Here is a 20,511-nt window from a genome sequence, read left to right on the forward strand (position 1 = left end):
ATCTCTCCAGAGGTCTCTCTCTCTCTCTCTCTCTCTCTCTCTCAGAATGCGTGGTGCAAAAATGTCGTCGACAAAAAAAGGCAGGAAGCGGCTGCCTTTAAATAGCGCTCCCCCAGTCCCTTCCCGACGCAAAATGTTCCCCTCTACCTGTCATTGCTAGCGGCGGGCGGAAAGGCAGGGGGCGCCACTGAATACCCGGTCTGGGGCACTATCGGGGCGTTGCACGCTTAACTGATGTCACGATCTGTGGGCGTAGTAGATCGTGGTGGTAGTGTTTAGCACCGCCGATAAATGTCTGGTCTATTTCGCAAGCAGTGCAAACATCACCGTGCCTGGGCACTGGTTGTGTTGTGGCCCGTTAGCACCCTCTTAGGGCGCTAACGGGAGGTGCTAATCAACCGAATTTTCCCCCCATTATTTTTTTAAGTTTGTCCATCTTTATTTCAGGTTTGCCTTTTCCCCATGTGAGAGCCCCAATCTTTGTTTTGCTCTCTCTAACATTTTTAAAAGTTAGAATTTTAAGAGCTTACCCACTTCCTTGTTCACTGTCTGTGGGAATTCTGCATTTTGATTGGCTGCTTATACAGCTTGTTGATGTCCCAGCAGCTCACACAAGGGGATCCCCACTAACCCCCATTGATTATAATTGAATGTCAGAAAGCCCGAAGTTCTCAACACAGGGATCGTGAAATCCATGTGCGAAGCATATTTCAGGGCAGTGACTGCACTTATGTAGGCAAATGTAGCAGCAAAAAGAAAGAAAAGAAAGACTTGCATTTATATAGCGCCTTTCATGACCACTGGACATCCCAAAGCATTTTACAACCAATGAAGTATTTTTGGAGTGTAGTCACTGTTGTAATGTAGGAAACGCAGCAGCCAATTTGCACACAGCAAGCTCCCACAAAGAACAATGCGATAATGACCAGATAATCTGTTTATTAGATGTTGATTGAGGGATAAATATTAGCCAGGACACAGGGGAATAATTCTCCTGCTCTTTTTCGAAATGGTGCCATAGGATCTTTTATGTCCACCTGAGAGGGCAGATAGAGCCTCAATTTAACATCTCATCCAAAAGACGGCACCTCTGACAGTGCAGCACTCCCTCAGTACTGCACAGGCGTGTCAGCCTAGATTTTTGTGCTCAAGTCTCATGGAGTGGGACTATGAACCCACGACCTTCTGACTTAGAGGTGACAGTGCTACCCAATGAGCCACGGCTGACATTCCAAGCACAATAAAGTAGACTCTTCCACACAGCAAGATGTCACAAACAACTAATGACCAGTTAATCTGTTTTGAATGGTGCTACTTAAGAAAGCAACGTTGTCAGGACACCAGGAGAATAGCTGCTCTTCTTTGAGTAATGCCATGGGATCTTTGATGCCCACTTGAACCACCAGAATAAGCAGATGGTTCTTTGATTTAGCAGTTCATCCAAAGACTACTATTTCTTTAATACATCAGTCCCTCAGTACTTGCACTGGAATGTCAACCTAGTTTAGATGCTCAAGTCTTTGGGTGAGGCTTGAACCCACAACTTTCTGACTCAGAGGTCATCAAATGGGCTGAGCTGACATGGGCTGTTGAATGGCCTACTGCTTAATTTCGTTACTGGCCACTTCACACTGGAGCAGATTTTACAAAAATAAGGTAAAAGTCTCACTTTATTGATAAATTAGAATCCAATACCATGTTGGATTTAAAATTCTGCTGTTGGGTCCTTTTAATGTTCTCTCTCATAAGATACATTTATGATGTGTTTATAATATAACTACCAGTCTGAGCCCAGTAGCTGGCATGTTGGTTCCAGCTAGACAGTACCCCATTTACACTTCCTAACTGGAACTGTAGTTCATCTGCTCAAGAGAGAGTTCTGTGCATGTGTGGTCACTGGCACCTGCAGAGCTACTTCCCTAGAGTTTAAAATTTAGAAGTTTGAGAATACTGGTGGCAGTGTCCACACCATCTAAACATTTAAACTGTACTACAGGTAAGTATAAAAAGTGCCTGGGAGGTCCTAGGAAGCCTTTGAGCAATTTTTAAGCCCTGTTTGATACCTCACTGGAGTTCTACTCGATGCAGCCTCAAACAGAAACAGTGGAGATTACCTCAGCCAAGTAGCTTCACACTTCCAACAAGAAGAACAACTTGCATTTATATAGCACTTTTAACATAGGAAAACAACTCAAGGCACTTCTCAGGGGCATAATCAGACATGAAATGACCGAGCCAAAGAAGGAGATATTAGGACAGGTAACTAAAAGCATGGTAAAAGAGGTAAGTTTTAAGGAGGGTCTTAAAGGAGGAGAGAGAGGTGGAGCAATGGAACGGTTTAGGAAGGGAAATCTGGAATTTAGGGCCTAGACGGTTGAATGCATGGTCGCCAATGGTGGAGCAAAGGGAGTGGGGATTGCACAAAAGTCCAGAGTTGGAGGAATGCAGAGTTCTTCGAGGGGTGTAAGGCTGGTGGAGGTTTACAGAGATAGGGAGGGGTGAGATCATAGAGGGATTTGAAAACTAGGATGAGAATTTGAAAATTAAGGCATTGGTAGACCAGGAGCTAATGTAGGTCAGGAAGCTGTAGGGTGATGGGTGAGCGGGACTTTGTACGGGTTGGAGTATGGGAAGCAGAGTTTTAGATTAAATCAAATTTATGGAGGGTGGAAGATGGGAGGCTGGCCAGGAGAGCATTGGAATAGTTGAGTCTGGAGGTACCAAAGCATGGATTAGAGTTTCAGCAGCAGATGGGCTGAGGCAGGGCAGAGGTGGGCGATGTTATGGAGGTGGAAATAGATGTTTTTTGCAATGGAGAGGATATAGAGTCAGGAGCTCAGCTCAGTGAATTAGAATGCCGAGGTTGCAAACTTCTGTGGTGCGAATGTTACCTGCCACTTATCAGCCCAAGCCTGAACGTCGTCCAGGTCTTGTTGCATGCAGGCATAGACTGCTTCATTATCTGAGGAGTTGTGAATGGCGCTGAACACTGTGCAGTCATCAGCAAACATCCCCATTTCTGACCTTATGTTGGAGGGAAGATCATTGATGAAGCAGCTGAAGATGGTTGGGCCCAGGACACTGCCCTGAGGAACTCCTACAGCGATGTCCTGGGGTTGTGATGATTGACCTTCAACCACCACAACCAGCTTCCTTTGTGCTAGGTATGACTCCAGCCAGTGGAGCGTTTCCCCCCCCCCCCCCGATTCCTATTGACTTCAGTTTTACTAGGGCTCCTTGATGCCACACTCGGTCAATTGCTTCCTTGATGTCAAGGGCAGTCACTCTCACCTCACCTCTGAAATTCAGCTCCTTTGTCCATGTTTGGACCAAGGCTGTAATGAGGTCGGGAGCCGAGTGGTCTTGGCGGAACCCAAACTGGGCATTCGTGAGCAGGGAGAGAGTAAGGGTTTTGCTTGGGACAAGGGCATAAAAGGTGGAGATAAGGATGCGAGCTGCACTGCAGACGTAACATGGTGAACAAATGTCCAAAGGCTAGATAGTTGGGAGTTTGAAAGTCCCATTGTAAGTGACTTGGGGGAGAGTTTTTTCCACAGGTGGATGCAGAAGGAAATGGGGTTGCAAAGGGGATGTGAGTGGTGAGGGATACAACAAAGTGATCAGAGATGGCCTTGTCTGTGATTGAGACGATGGGAATAGAGAGACCATGTGAGATAGCAAGTTCGAGGGCATGCACGAAACTGGCCAAGAAAGTTTATATTGTGGGAGTGGTTAAGGGAAGAGGGTGGGTAAGGTGAGTTGAGATGGAGGTTGAAATCACCAAGGATGAGAAGTCACTTGGTGTACAGGGTGAGGGAGGAAAAGAGTGAGGATATCTAGCTGGCAGAGTCCACGCAGTCAGGTGGGCGGGGTGAGCTGGACAGGAAGGATGTTATCAAGATTAGCCCCCAGCGGGCGCACTGGGTGGGAAGGCCAGCGAGAGAGGAGAATGGGGTAACTTGGGTTGCTACTTGTAAGGAGGCAGCAGCGAGTGCCTTGATGGGCCCGTAGGAGAATGCTGAGTGATGGATTCATGTGGGCTTTCTCAGGAGGGAGTGAAGGCTGTGATGTCAGCAGAAGAGGAGGAAGGTAGCGATTAGGGAAGGGTTGGGATAGGGATTTGGGGGGGAGGCAAAGTACCTGAGAGGGAAAAAATTAAAGGAGGTATGATTGGGTGACAGGAACGGGAGGAGGCAGGAGAGAAGGGCCCAGAGATTTAAAGAGGGTAAAAAAAGAGATAAATGCAATGGATTTAGGTCTGGAGCGGCAGCCAAAATGCGCACGTGAACGGACACAGAGGAATTTCAGGTTACATAGGCAAGACAAAGATTAGGATAGATATGTCCTGGTTGTAAACGGAGAATAGGAAGGAAGTAGTAAGAGAGAAGCCAAAGTTAAAGTCCATGGTGGAATGAAATTGACTTGTAGATAGGGTGGAGTCAGCTTGGAGAACTGACGAACAAATGTCTGGAACTGGAGAAAGGTGTGGAGAGCGAGTGAGTCCAGGAGCTGTTCAGGGAGCAAACAGTTTCCTTTCCAGTCAGGTCGAATTTTCAGGGTGTTTAAGTTGTCATATAAACTTACCCTTAATGTTACGGTAGGCTTTTCTACAGAGGCTAATTTACATTTTGCAATTGTTTCACTAACACAGTTTATTTTCATTTCTTTATCAACGTTGCGCTTGACACTGATTATCTTTCAGACTGAGCTTAATCAAGATTTTATCAATTAAAAATGTAACTGTTGTAATTTATGTCATTTCAAAAGAAAAATGGTCTTAGTTATCTAATTAAGTAAGTTACAGTTTGTATGCTATCATCTGTAAACCAGGGCTCCCTGGGGTCAGAGGAGTTCTAAACAATGTGTGGAACCTCGTTGCAGATGTAGAACTCCAGCCTATATAGGTACCATTAGACACTGACTCAGTCCACTCTGAAGATAACCAAATTCTTAATTAAGATGCAATGAATCTATTAACATACCTACAAGCCATGATTGCTGTAACATGACACTTACCTAATCAAGTCTGTTCATTGTTGATGTTCTAACTTGTCTCATAATATCCCTTTCCCACCCAGATGTTTTAGGAATTCCTTCATTGTCTCTGGAAATTCACAGCATTTTTTTTCTGTAGTTATGGGGATGGTAACGACATTTAACAATTGTGGAATGGCTAAATTGTTTAAAAATTGATTGCTTTTGATGTTTTTAGTTTGTAGATCCCAGTCAGTATATGGATGAAAACTATTTTCTGAGTGCCAGATGTAATAGAGCAAAGACATATGTGAGCACATTGTGTATTTATTCTGTTTTTTTCCTGTTTATGTATATTCAATGAAAGGGCTAAATATGATTATCTACTTGGAATGGAGAGAGACGGTCAACTATTTTAAAACACATCTTTACCAATACAGATAAAATACTTTCTGAAAATGTTTGCTTTAGTAAAATATCTGGCCATATTGGTTAAACAAAAATAATTTTGAATGCCATAATAAAAATTTTACATGGGTTTTCTGACCTTTTCTTCCCCTCCTGGCAGGCGTCAGTGGTGTTCAGGTACGCGAGATCAGTACAGTTCAGTGTGCTGTGCACTCACATGAATAAGTAATTCAGAGCAATGGCAACAGTGAGAGGGCTGTGTCTGTGTTCATATATACACCAACCTTTGTTGGTATTCATATTGCACTGCTCTCATCAACAGGTCACTTTAGTACTAACGTGTCAAAGCTGCTATGCAGTGAGGGATAGAAAGATTGACACCAATCAAACAGCACAATAGATTCCCTGTTCTCATTAAACCGTGACATCCATAACCTACTTATAAAAACGTGACTAGCATGAAAGAGATGGGGTACCCAACACTCTAGCGCTGAATTCAATCCATAACGATATATGGTATATGATTTAACTTAACAGAAATAATAAAATGTTACTTTAAGAACATCCTCCTCAAAACAAATTTCATCCTGCTAGGTAATTACTTGGAGTGTAAATAAGAACTAGTAACAGCACTGTCCTTAACCCTGAACTGAATTTCCCACAATCTTATGCCAAGTGATGTTGGATCTGTGTCATGGGCACTTCCACCCATATCTCACCCAGAAAACACTCGATCTGCATTTTGTAGCAAAGATAAAATGGTGAAACATTAAATTCTTAAATATTAAATAATGCCGATGTGGTTTAGTGGTAGCACTCTCGCCTCTGAGTCAGAAGGTTGTGGGTTCAAGATCCCAATGCAGGAATTGAGCTCATTAGCTAATCTGACAGCCCAGTGTAGTACCGAGGGAGTGCTGTATTGTTGGAGGTGAGACATTAAACCTAGGCCCTCCACCTCTGTTCAGATAGGTATAAAAGGTCCTGTGGCACTATTCAGGGAAGAGCAGAAGAGTTCTCCCGGGTTCCTGGCCAACACTGAGCACTCAGCCAACATCACCAAAACAGATTAACTGGCCATTTATCTCACGGCTGTTTGTTCGATCTGGCTGTGGGCAAATTAGCTGCTACAAAACAGTCCTAAATACATTTCAAAAAGTAATTAATTGACGGTGAGCTCACTTTGTGACCTCATCGGGTCTTGATAGGCATCATATAAACGTAAATTCGTTATTTAATTAATACCATAGGTCACGATTTCAGAAAAAGACATGCGAATCCAAAATATTCTCAGAGATTACCGGATATTCTGCGTAACTATCTATATTGTTAACTCACGATACATATTTTTAAAAACATACTTTGTGGTATGCTCTAAGTGTAATGCCTTGAATAATCTCGAGGCTAACCTTGGTGCTATGGAATCGCGTGTTGTGGGCGTCTGAAACGATGACAGCTCCATTTTACAGAAACGCTGATCGTTTGACTAAGATATATGTGAATTGTTGGGAGTGTCTCTACAAATAACCTCCCTTCAGATCAACTATCCGGTTGGTACCAATGTGTTAATTTTGATGCAATTCACTTCTAATAGCTGTTAGCTCTTGGATAAATTAAATTAATTCCACCAAGATTTTTTATAGGTGGAACAGTGTCGAAGTAGAGAACAGTTTTTGGGAGAAATTTTCAGTAGGTTGGGATTTCGGCACAATTTATATTCCGTTATTACATTAACGAGACAATACTAAATATCACCATTAGCACTCAATGCTTCCAATTTCGGATTTTGCAATTGTGCATATTGGTGGGATATTGCATTATTAAAAGTGATATTGTGGGATCATATTAATAGATGTTCCATAGACTCCTCATAAGATTGAGGGAATTCAATCTACAACATATTTGAACTTAGAAAATATATCAAACTTCAATTTGTTTTATCTTTGGGGTAATTTCGGATGAAATGGTGAAGAAAGCTGACTTCCGCCAATCCATTGTGGCCGAGTGCGGCATCCAGTGCTTTTAGAAAGATGTGTGTGTCTCGTAAAGTAAAAAAAAAACACGGCTCTTTGTTATTGATAAAGTTGCAACTTAAACGCTTTGGATCGTTGGTCCTGCCGGCGTTATTGGGAATTTCATGTTCCGAACAGTTTATTTGTAGTCTTGTCTTAACAGTGTGTAGTCATAAAAAGGACAGTCTCCAAGCTCACAATCTGCTCCGACACATTATTAATACGGCGGTTAAAGGGCGATCGTGTTAGTTTTAAGTTATAGAAATTGAATATGAATTAATAAATATGCAAGGATATATAAAATATACAACATAGGAAGAAAGCTGAAACAACATAACCCTTTCTATCCCTCTGTTTACCGCTCGATCTTCGTTTGGCGAATTAATTTGAATAGATTTCAAGCTACAAAATGGAAATGTGGCGTTATGCCCTCTATTTCAGCAGCGTCCTGGCAACAGGGCAATTTTCTATCATCAGGGATAAATGGCATCGAACAGTACATTCTGATATAAAAAAGAAAAAGGCTTCTGCCAAAGCACCCCATGATTGCTGCCCTTGCTGTCACTCACATACTCTCTCTCTCTCACACACACATATGCGTGAGTGTGTGTGTGTCCCTCCAAACCTGAACAGACTCATTGCCATTATGGCTAATCTCATTTTGTATTGACATACTGCCTCGCCATCCGTCTCCCGCGGAACCGAACCCCTCGCTTGTTAATGACAAAAAAAATACAATTGGGGGTAAGGACGGAGGGCATTTCGTTGCGGATTTCAGTGCTCTGAATGTTTAGAGGTATTCACGTTTTATTTTCGAAGCTGGCTATTCTAAAAATAAAACCTAAGATAATTAAACTGACAAAACAGGGTAGGCATCACTATAATTTACTACAATTATAGCGTCTCCAAAGCCACGTCAATTAATCAGGATAAGGACAGATAAGGCTTTGAACATTCTGCATTTATACTTTAAAACGCCGACAGGAATTGCTTGGATGTTTTTAAAGTCACAGTATCTCTTTTCGAAGACCTTTAACTAGACCTTTAATAAAATCAATAGAAAAATTACAGTCTGTAATTACTTCACATGGATCTCCTTTTATCATGCATACTTTATTGTTTTTGTCCCAGTTCTTTATTTGTTGACAGTTTTTCGTTTTAAACCCGTGCTCAAGTATACTGCGATCGATGCTGGGCCGATTATAAATTGATTGAATTCGTCTGATATTAACATAACGCGCGTTGGAAAAAAAAGGAGGGAAGATATTATCGGGTCAAATCTTGATAAACAACATAAAACACCTTCCTTTAAAATCCTATGATTCTGTCCTTCGTGTTTCCCCCGGCTGCTTGTAAGAAGCGCAGATTGAATGGAAACTATCTGCTGATCGAGAATGAATCCGGCAGGCTGCAGTGGTTAATGAAAAATTAAACCAGACTCATATTCAGATCTGTTGTTCTGAGAGAACAGTATATTTGAATCAGTTCCTAAATCACGAATTATGTATGCCCTATTAAATTCGTATTTGCATATGTTAGGGATTTAAAGCGATACACACGTGAACTGATTTGTTTAACGGTTTTGCACATAGATTTATTGAAAGGTTTTTATAGAGGCCTGCTTTGTCCCTTACTCCTCCCCTACACACACACACAGCGAGAAATGTATTTCCAATACAATCCAATACTACTGACTTTTCTAAAATTACACTGAGAAAGTGCATCTTCAGAAATTAATACTTTGGCACAATTAGTCAGCAACCGCAATTCATTATAAAGATTGGCCCCAAATATCGCTTTTAACATGTATAATATGCCTGTCTTTTTGCTATCTCGGGGGTGGGGGGGGGGGGGGCGTCAATGTATGTTAGTTACGTCGTTGGATTTCTAGATATTTTCGCAAACAGTAAAATTCATTATCCGCTGACACTGAATGAGATCATTTGAAGTGTGTGACCGCTAAATTGCGTTCCAAACCTCAAATATTTAGCAAATAACCCAAATTATCCATTGAAACCCGAGAGGTGCAAACCCCTTATTCAAAATGGTTCATCTAATAACCGAATTCATGAGAATGCCGCATTTCATGTGAAATATTGAATAAGCCCGGAGCTATTAAAATTATTGTTCAAAATAACTAACCTATTTTGATGTGGAAATTTACTTACTATAAATAATCTCGTTACCATTGACCTTTAATTAATATATGGAATAGTTACTTATTTTGGCTAGTGGATCCTCGCCTAAGTGTTTAATCTTTGTTAGTTGTTTATTTGTTCGGAACAGCTCAGCATCCGCCATTCGTAATCACCAGCAATTTGTAGCTGAACTGCTGCAAAATGTAACTCTCCCAATAAACCATATTTAGAAGTAAGATCGCTGGGAACGACCAGATTTACAATCTCTCCTCATTAATAGGACTTTGTAGCCATGCTTTTAAATGTGTCATTTTTGCTTTATAGGAGAAACAACTATTTTAATTTCCATTGCATAAATTGTAGTGTTGTTTTGTATTAAACGTAAACAAGATCTAGAAATTGAATTTTTCTTTTTAGTTTTATTTTTTCATTTAGGGAATCAAGATGTGAAGATTTGTTTTCAGTAAATACGTTTTAAAGCTTATTGTAGCAGGAATAAAGGCAATGGTAACAAGAATAACAAATATGTCCTTCTGACAATGACAGCAATGATCACAGTATTAATTCACTTCCATAGATTTATAGACATTTCATTTATTAACAAAATACAGCCGTATATGTCCTGCAAAACAGAAGAGACTTTCTGCATCTCCTGATGTCAACTCGAATAGATGTGAGGTGCAGTGTGTTACATGGTGAAACTGATGCAGAAACCATATGTAATATTTTAGTTGCCATTTCCTTGACACTATCGGCGTGGAAACCATCGACGCCTGCATGTCTACAACATCCGAGAAGTGATCCTAGAGTGCTTACCAAAAAAGAAAGTACTCCGCTCTCTCCGCTAACGCCTAAATATCAACCATAGTATGGCTCCTGGTGATGTCAGTTGAATAGTCAGTACAGAATGTAGAGGATGTTTTAGATGAGTAAGTAACCTTATAACTGGGTTAATGCACTGTCTTCTATAAATGCTAATACTCTTTAGCAAATTCAGTTCTACAATATAGCTCGGCCATTATCATGTTTTAAAAGCTTTGTGTTACAGAGTGTTGTTTAGCAATTGATGTCTTTTTCTCTCCACAGTGCATTTAATTACAGCTATCTGCTCTAAAATTATTTTAAAATATTTAATCAGCAAAATGTTTATATGGCTGTTGTAATTAAAGTTTGTGTTTTCGTAGCATGCCCCAATATATCACATTTATTATATATATATACAAGGGGTAGATGTTCAGTCCTGATGTCCGGTTTGAAGGGCTTCTCCTATACATATTTTGCTGTCTCAATATTGCATCAGCGAAACTGATAGATTCACTTCAAGTTCCTCGTCATCCTATCTGTGGAATTTTTTTTTTAAACCCGAGTACTCGTTTTAAAGCAATCTGCTCACTTTCCCCGGTGCAATCATTTCTTTTCACTTCTGGGGTTTATCTACAGCCTTATTCTGCACAGTTTGGACGATTCCCAATGCAGGGTTGAAAGATTTTTTCCCCTGCAAAATGATCTTTAGATCCATTTAATTTATATCCAGAGTCAAAAGAACGGGAACAGCTGTTCACAAGTTAAAATCAGATTCTTCTTTAGAGGTTTCTGGTTTTTCTTTTTAATTTGAGAAACGGTGTAATGGTTTGTGTAGTATCGGGAGATCATTAAACTCATTATCATTCAATTTGCTTATCGCTCATTCAAGTTGAATTAAAAGGGAGTATGGTGGCAACAGGGGGAATAATAATAGAGGACACACATACCCATTCCATCTTTAGATTCTACGAGCGCCAAAAGAGGCCTGTTCGCGTCAAATTGAATAGGTCCCCAGACAAATATCGACTAGTCAATCATTTCCATGTTCTCAAAATTATTTACTGAACAATAATAAAAGGCCGCACATATTGAAACTTTGCCCAGGGTATGTATTTGTTCGCAGGGTGCATTCATGTCGGCATAAACAAAATGATTTCCTGTCCTATGCAATAGGTCCAGAGGGACAAAGCGGTTTATTTTGAGGCTTGTGTATCATATGAGTAGTTATATCAGCTTTAACAAACAAATTAGATCTTGGTTAAAGGTACTTTATTGTATCAGAAATGTATTTGTATCAAAGATTTGCTTATATACCGGATATATTTTACATACAGCTTTCCAAACACAAAGGTGCACAAGTACCTATACACACGCATGCATAGTTCTATACACATACATCCGGTACATACATGCATACATATATTTTTATACTTATAGAAATAGAAAACAATGGCGTCTGGATAAATGCATTGCAGCTTCACATATAATCCTGTTTACATTGCTTGGTATGACTTAGCCATCGTCATGATTCAACCGTGTGTATGTATGAATGTATTTGGCCATGTGCTCGAGTATGTATTTGAATATTTGGTTTAGCTATAATGCGGAATGTCATTGCCCGGTTGCACCTGCCAGAGAAACAAAGCATAGGTTTTAGAAATCAACCGTATTCTGTTCTGAACTAAGAACATAAGACAGTAAGAAATAGGAGCAAGAGTAGGCTCCTACCGTTCATCGACGCGAATTTATCTCCTGGGTGGGAGAAATAACACCAGACAACAAACTCCCCTTAGAACAATGCCCGGCTTTAATAGTAGCTAAAAGGAGCAAATCGCTGTTGGCAATGGAGCCAGAAGTAATGATTCGAACACCTCAGTGGCGCTATTGAAAGGCGCTGCTTTACAATTACTGTACTATCAAAGGTGTGGTCTAATTCAGAAGAGCCATTTACTAATTTAGTGCAATACTGTTTAGTCACTAAAGGTGCAAAACAGAGTATGCTTTGATTTTTATAACGACGGTTTTAAAATATTAGTAAGGTACTAATATCCAGTCAAGGAAGTTCAATATATTGTTTATTTTAAGACGTTGCAATGTAGTGGAATATGTTGTGTAATTAACTTTAATACTGTATTTAGCTGACCTGAATTACGAACGACAAACCATTGCTAAGTTTCTTTAATGGATCTGCATCCCTGTCACTTTTCAGCCGTTTACAAAATAACTGCATTTTTTTAAAGTTCAGTATCTCCGTTTCCTGGGTTATTCAGTAACGATATAGAAAGTCATCGGATAACTTAGATTTGTACCTTCGCTTTGATTCCCTCCTGACCACGCATTCTCTATTATTTCAGTCGCTATCGCACTAGCCTATGTTGGATGAAGGTCTGTCTGTGACCGAATGGACAGAAATCAACGGCTAGTTAACTTTGTGAAACTGATCACAAGTAATCTACTGGGTTGAAAAGGATCCCTCGACTTATTGCAAAAATAAACTGCCTATATGTCGAATTCTAAATCTGATTTGTCTGTTCATCGTGTGATGTGGATCAGATTTCCTCATCTCGTGTTAATAGGAAAACGAAGTTAAAAAGCAGGAGGTAGCAAAATGTATTCAGCGGCAATGATGCGGCTCCGAAGGCGTAAAAACACCAAACTGCAAAACAGCAACCTTACACGGCTCCGAATAGACAAGGTGTGCTAAAATCACCCGGTGATGTAATGATACTAAAAGATAGCCCCAGACTTTATTCTGACCATTCAACACACCGAACACATTTCCAATGCTACATGGGTTGGAGTCCTTTAAGACTATTAATACGTTATTTAAATGGGTTAGGGTCACTTGCAGTTACCGGTGAAGGAATTTTGTCTAGTTGTCCTTCCAACTAAGAGTGGTACTCCAAAGCCAATATTGGTCTGAGGGGTTTATTTTTCCTTTCAAAGAATATTTAAATCGACCTTACCTCTTCTGTCAGGTGATACTGCTACAGAATCCAACTGATTTATATGTCATCTGAATTTGGTTTTTAAAATATCTACTGTTGCAGATAGAGACTTCAGTTTCTTTTCATCCATTAGCGCATCTTCCCAGAATCTTCTCTCTCGGTTGATTGTGGGGGAAAGGGATCGTACCGTCCATGAGACGAGATTTTAAATACCGTGTAAATAATAGTTATAAAGTTCTTTTTATAGTGAAATGAGCATTGAAACTAAACGCTGCAGTTAGACAACCACTTTGATAAGAGGATAATTGATGCGACAGTAGCGTATAATTAGAGGATAATTTATGCTATATCCACTATTTTATTCCGAATGCGGTCATAATCATTACAAGACAATTGTGGGGAAATTCATTGCAGCAATTTTAAAATAATCACGATAAATCTTGTGTATTTCTAAGTAGGGCCATAATTATCTCTACACACATCATCCAAAAATAAATATAACACACTGTTACGTATTTAATTATATTGATAATACAATGAAGCCATTCATAATTTAAACCTAATTAATTTAGTAAGGCGCATGCAGATACTTTAAATCATCACTTTATGTATTTAGTCAAATTTGCCCAACCGCCAACCAGAGTCATAATTTGCATATCTTTCAAGCAGCAGAACGCTTTCTGATTCCAATAGAACAGGATCAGTTAACTGACAGCGCTGGGGGTTCCTCACAGGAAGACATGCAACAATATTTCTTCGCCTCTTTACTCTCTTTTATGACGAGTTAACTGTCTTCGTCCTTCCGCTGATGAAATTAACATTTTCATCTGCAGTGATTAACTCCTTGGCATATTCCGCATGCACACGTTATCTGTGTACATCAACCGAATTATATTACACGGATAATGTTTACGTTGTATTTGCCATGTGGCTTTATTAAGAAATAAGCTGTTTAAAAATCCAGTCCTTTGACACCAGAAGTCTATTTTTTCAATCTACTCTACAGCCCGATGCTATCCAAATAAGAATTCTGTTTGAGGGTTATAATTCCTTTGGATCTTTGCAAAAAGAGTGCAATTATTAGCGTTGTTGCACAAGGTTGTTTTGGGCTCTGCTTTAAGTTAGCCGGGTTAACCCACTGTTGACTGCATCCAGTGAATCCAGTAGAAGTGGCAGAAGGATGACGAGGCAGAGAGATGACCAATCAGGAGCTGCTGCCCTTTGGAGACAAACCATTCGACTTGTGGCACATTACAGCATCTGCATCAAGTCTGAAAGCAGAGCCTCAACTTTAGCAGAATCCACTAAAAGACTGCTTCAACTCCATCCCTCCTCTACTCAACTTGGAAGCTTAAAATAACCTTTTATTTAAAAAAAACAGAAGTTAACACGCCCGCGCTTTCTCCTCGAAAGATTTACCCTCCTCATGAAAAAGAGAAGTATTTCGCCTTTAAGAGTTTTTTTCCAGTTGAAGTTTGATAATGACCATGACTACGATGGCTGACGGTTTGGAAGCCCCGGACTCTAAATCTGCTTTCATGGAGTTTGGCCAGCAGTCCCAGCAGAGCTCTCCAGCCATGTCTCACGGTCACTACCCGGTGCATTGCCTGCATTCAGGAGGACACTCACACCAGCACGACAGTTCGTACCCGGCCGCCAACACTTACAACAGATCCCTGCCTTATCCCTACGTGAGTCACTCTCATCACAGCCCCTACCTGCCGTCCTACCACAGCAACAACTGTGGCAGCCAGACACGTTTAGACGAGACAGGTGAGTCTTCGACCAGACCCAGAGTAATCCACATTCGGCTTTTCCGTCTTCCTTCCTGATTAAATCAACAGCGATATCCTCTAATGGTTCAAACAACATTACTTAAACCGTCTAAGAAATGCATGTTAAACTTTTGGTGTCACAGTTTTCGCTTTATTTCTCCTTTTTAGCTTTGTTAGCTAGCCTTGTCTTTCTCTGTTCGACTACTGATTTTTGTTTTGCTTCTGAATTTGCTTTTATTCCTTCACTCTTTCTTCTGTTAGTTTCTCATTGGTAATGTTAACTCGCCCAGTCTTATGCCTCTTTCCTTCTGTTTGGGATGTTTTAATGGGGATATCTGTCGGCACGTTTGGTAACAATTAGGTAACAATTTTCAATAGAAAGAAGTAAAAGTAAATAGAAAGTTAACGATCGTAGTCGTTATGTCAATATGTAATCGGAACTTAGCTTCCTGACTGTTCATTTGATGCAATATAACTTCTTGTCGCCAAATAGCAGTATACCCCTGTTGCCTCTGTCAATTAAGTGGTGCCGTACACATGCATTTGCAAGTAACTGACGTTTCATGAATTAATACACCTTACTGTTAAATTGCTTATTTCAGAGTAGCCAGTTATACTCGGCATGTTTTTCATTTTAATTTGCCAGGGGGCTAAAGATAATGGAGCTCTCCAGATCATTTTCACCGGGATAGATTGTTTATGGAGTTGTTAATGTTCCTAAACATCCGTTAAGGAACATGTCTCTTTAATATCTCCGAGAAATAAAACTCCAGAGGAATGTGCATTGAAGTAGATTTAGGAATGTGCTGTGAACTGGGCCGTGCAAAATGTCGGCATCGTGTACCATATGCTTGTTTTGCAGAACAACAAAAGACAACAGTGATTGAAAATGGGGAGATCCGTTTTAATGGGAAAGGGAAAAAGATCCGCAAACCTCGCACTATTTATTCAAGTCTGCAGCTGCAGGCGTTAAATCACCGTTTCCAGCAGACTCAATACCTGGCTTTGCCCGAGAGAGCTGAGCTGGCCGCTTCGCTGGGACTCACACAGACACAGGTACCGTGCCCAGGAAAGAGTGATTTACCAGGTAGCTGTGAAGAACATCGGCTTCTGGCGTTAGCTTTTCTTGCGATCGCTTTGTTTTTCAAGTTACCTTTAGTAACTATGAAAGTCAAATTGCACAGAACGCCCACTTTAACGAGCATTGTCCGAGGCTGCAGGTAGTATGTTACAAGTGTGCTGCATGAAATGGCACGGACAATATGGCACAGAAACGTAACATGTTCAGTTCTGATCTCATTATCCAAGTTACAATAAACTTAGGTCTTTCAATTTAAGATGATTACCTTTATATACAGTTTCAGTTTACATCAAAACCGACACTCTAGAGAACAAACTGGTAACTGCAGCTTTAAGAGCACCACGTGGGCCTAATCCTGTAACGAATATAAAATTAAATCAAACGAGAATGCCTATTCACACCAATCTGTTTTTAAAAAACTTTTTTATCATGATACTTTTTGGGGTAGAGTAATTAGATATAAAATAATTTAAATGTCATCCTCAAAAATGATTGGCTTTGATTAAAAAGTTATTATACTGTAAAAGCTGAGAGCTGTAAGAGATTTGTTGCCTAAGACTTTGGTGCTTTTTAGCGCAGCCCATGCAAAACCACAACAGAATGAGTCTGTTCAGCACAAGTTGGCCATCTGTACACTCCGCCTGTAATTGAATGGCAACTTACGCAGCATTAAAATATGACTCTTCTTGAGTTTATAAAGCTCGAGATATTCACAATTCTGAAGATAGTCTCGTTACAAAAATAGATGTTTCTCCTCATTTGGGGGTGTCAAATGATATAACTGAACTTTTAAAAAGAGAACGTGGCACGGATCTATTGTATTTCTCTCCAGATCTGAATTCGATTGTGTCCACTTTGAAATACGAGTTAAGTTAAGGAAGCGTCACACATACTTAAAAGCTTTAAGCACGTCCATTGCACATGTTTGGGATCATGCAGTTTAACGTATGATTTTCCATTTGCTCAATAATGATCGTAAGGTATGCGTTTAGCAAGACATGGTGGTCAAACCCTGGATAAATAGACCTTGGATAACTTTGTTACTAATAGACTATTGAGTCAGAGATTAGATTTTTTAATATGCTTCCTTGATTCATTTTCAGCTACTGCCGGTGCTTCTTTCGAATCCCGGCACTGATGTGATGCAGAACAATGAGAGGTCTGAAATTGAATAGAGCTGGGCGTTTATTAGGGATTTAACTGACTCTTGGCCAGTCACGATAATCTTTCGTCCCTGCCCACAACGGCTATAAGCAGTACTTTACCCTTATCAATTACAAGATTATTTTTCATTGGAAACCAATTAAAATATTCGTATTTCACATGATTGTAATGTGTGTCAATAAAGAGTTTCCATCTCGTTTTAAGAATGTTTTCTTTAAAATATCTGTGTAAATGGGTTGACTAATATTTTAAAAAATCAAAACGAAACAACAAATAAGGATTATTTATTAAGTGATAATAGCATTGCAGTATTATCAAGATACAAGTACACTGCCTTTTGCTAACTCGACTGATCCGGTTTCAAACTTGCAAAAACAAACTAGTTCTCTCAGATGTCAGTCACTGAGACACTTCGTGTATTATTGTACAAAACTGAGTCGAACTCCAACAATAGTAACTGTTTAGGGTCTATTTTAATAGCTCCCGTTTACAGTGGCTGTCGTTTTCATTATTTCGATATATTTACCAATGCTTATTATTATAAAATTCCTAAGATGTAGCAGAAAACAATGTAGTTATATCGATTTGATTTGATAGATGATTAAAGCCATTCTATATTTCTGCATAGAGTTTATCAGCCCAGTTCATTACACACCGTTGATTACGCGTGTCTGTTTTGAACGGCCTGTCAAACCTATACAGTTTCTACTTCGCCACGACTGATCTTTGCTTTTTTTGGTTGGGAGTGGGGGGGGGGGGGGGGGGGGGAGAGATGAGACAAGAAAATCACTTCTGATTTGTTGCTTTAATTGGATGGGGGGGGGGAGTGGATGAACAAATCAGTAAAATAAACAACATATATTTCTGTAAAGTGATCGTAATTATAAATAATAAATACTGTATAACTCATAACTGGGAACCAGTAGACATATAATCATTAAAACTTAACACAATGTTGCAGATATTATAAAATTCTACCATTATTGACTTTGTTGTGTGGAACTATCAGTTTATTTAACATTTGTTTGAAAGCTATTAGCTCTACTGTAAAATACTGCAATAAAATATTAATTTTTAAAAGTGTTAATTATAATTTTGCTGCATTTCTACATGTCAGAATCAGGCGACTTTCAAATTGAAAATATATACACTGGGCGTTTTTTCTTAGGCTTCTTAAAAATTCCAGTCCTTGTGTTGAATCTGAACTTCGTTTAAACCTCAGACGGTTTGAGCCTTATCATTTTACTAGTCAATCCGAAACAGTGTTGCGTATACAATAAGTTCATTTTTTTTTACTTTATCCTGTTTAAACAAGTTAATAAAGTTGAATAGTTTAGAAGAATGCAACGTTGTCTGATTATCAATATATTATTTTCTAACTGTAACGGGAACTAGAGGGAAAACTTGAAAATGATTCTACATATTGTGGAAACATTACATGTCAGAAATTATTAAAATGATTATATTATTTTAGTGTCTCCTTATATGCCGACCATTAATTTAATGCAGTCTATAGAGGAAACAATTGCCAGAAGCTATGCAATTTATAGTGTTATTACCTTATAATGACTTCACAGAACAGGGTAGAATTTCCTCATTATCAGTGAAAAGTGTAAAACATTTTAGATGCCATAGAAGGGACATTTAGTAAAACAATGTTCCCTTCACATTGATATTTTCAAAACAATAAAAAACTGAAGCGGACTGAAGAATTTATGCAGAATTATTTGCTAGAACACAACCATTTGTGTTTACGCTGACATTTGTCTTTTTCAATCTTTCCGTTTCTGATTATAATCCTATACCATATTGCAATTATTTAAATGTCAGCGACGTTGAATACTTTAGTTAACTCAAAACAAAGATATTGACCGCCGTTTAAAGCCCATCCATTTCCTTTTTTTAATGTTATTGTAGGTGAAGATCTGGTTCCAGAATAAGCGCTCAAAGTTTAAGAAACTGATGAAACAGGGCGGCAATCCCCTTGAGAATGATTCTGTGTCCGGATCGGCTGCTCTTTCCCCTCGCTCTCCAGCCATCCCACCAGTGTGGGACATCTCAGCTTCGGCCAAAGGCGTCAACATGACCCCCAACAGTTATATGGCTGGTTATTCCCCCTGGTACTCCACGACCCACCAGGACACCATGCAAAGACAGATGATGTGACAGTCCGAGGCCATAAACTCTCAATGGACAGAACTCAATGGGGTTAGAGGGAACCCACTGTTAGACAATGCCCAGATGTCCAGGGTGCCATTTTGGATGGGAGATCCAGCAACGATTTCAGTTGCTAAATGCTATGTTAAATCAGACTGGCAGTGGGCGGAAAAGGAGGAATAGTCGGTGACTGTAGACGTTACAAAAGAGCCGCCACTGTCTCCATAGAGTCCATGATATCCAATGACCACAAAATGCGAATGCAATATGGAAGATTTTATGCTGATTTTAAAACAGCATGGGCTGGTGATGCTAAGACGCACTGGAAGCATATAAAAAGACAAGTTGTATGTATATATTGTTTAATTTTTAGTTGTACATAGTTTATATGTTTTATGTCTCTTTCATACTGAGTAATAAATCATAAAAGGTCACGTGTCTTGTAGTTACCCTTGTTTCAAAATACATTAAAAGAATTTCACTTTAACGATTTACTGCTTGCTGACAATTGGTCCCGCTTAGTAAAAGCTGTATTATTTCAAAAGGGGGAACTTAAAGTTTGACCTCAAACTGCATCCAGATACATGTGAAACTGCATTCAAGTTTTTCAGGAGTAGTGTGATTTTTTTTTAGCCCAGGATGAACATGTAAGAACTCCATATATAACTGTGCTATGTTCATATCGAAAATACTGCCTTGCTGATATGGTCGACATCCCGAGAACAAATTTTAAAAATATGCTTGACGTTTCGTTCACTTGGCCTTAAATCAAAATACTCTTGTCTAAGACAATACCATGGAAACCACAATAAACTGTTTTACAATAGATAAAACAATGATTAAACGCAAACTGCTGTAAAATGTTGTGGAGTTACACAAACATATCTGCAGACGTTCGTGCCAACGTTTTTTTAAAATATAATTCACAAATGAATAACAACATTACGTGAGCTAGAAACAACCAAGCGATAAAAATGGGTCACACAATCCTCTGAAGCTGTATAAACATGGACCTATATACATTGAGAGCCACTGAAACTAGGCCATTGATCA

General features: G+C 39.5%; 1 protein-coding gene across 2 annotated transcripts; it reads left to right on the top strand.

The window, feature by feature from the left end:
- Positions 1-14,762: 14,762 nt before the first annotated feature.
- dlx6a (distal-less homeobox 6a) lies at positions 14,763-19,467 on the top strand. Of its 2 annotated transcripts, none has more exons than XM_085987132.1 (3): positions 14,763-15,055; positions 15,914-16,112; positions 19,219-19,467. In XM_085987132.1, the coding sequence occupies exons 1-3, from the start codon at positions 14,763-14,765 to the stop codon at positions 19,465-19,467; spliced, it is 741 nt and encodes a 246-aa protein (XP_085843258.1). The 2 variants fall into 2 exon arrangements, with proteins under 2 accessions (XP_085843258.1, XP_085843259.1); XM_085987133.1 differs by having other exon boundaries at positions 14,763-15,054; positions 15,919-16,112.
- Positions 19,468-20,511: the final 1,044 nt, after the last annotated feature.

Source organism: Somniosus microcephalus, chromosome 5 (assembly GCF_052327205.1).
Source record: "Somniosus microcephalus isolate GS21.2 chromosome 5, FLI_Smic_1.0, whole genome shotgun sequence".
NCBI classification, from domain to species: Eukaryota; Metazoa; Chordata; class Chondrichthyes; order Squaliformes; family Somniosidae; genus Somniosus; species Somniosus microcephalus.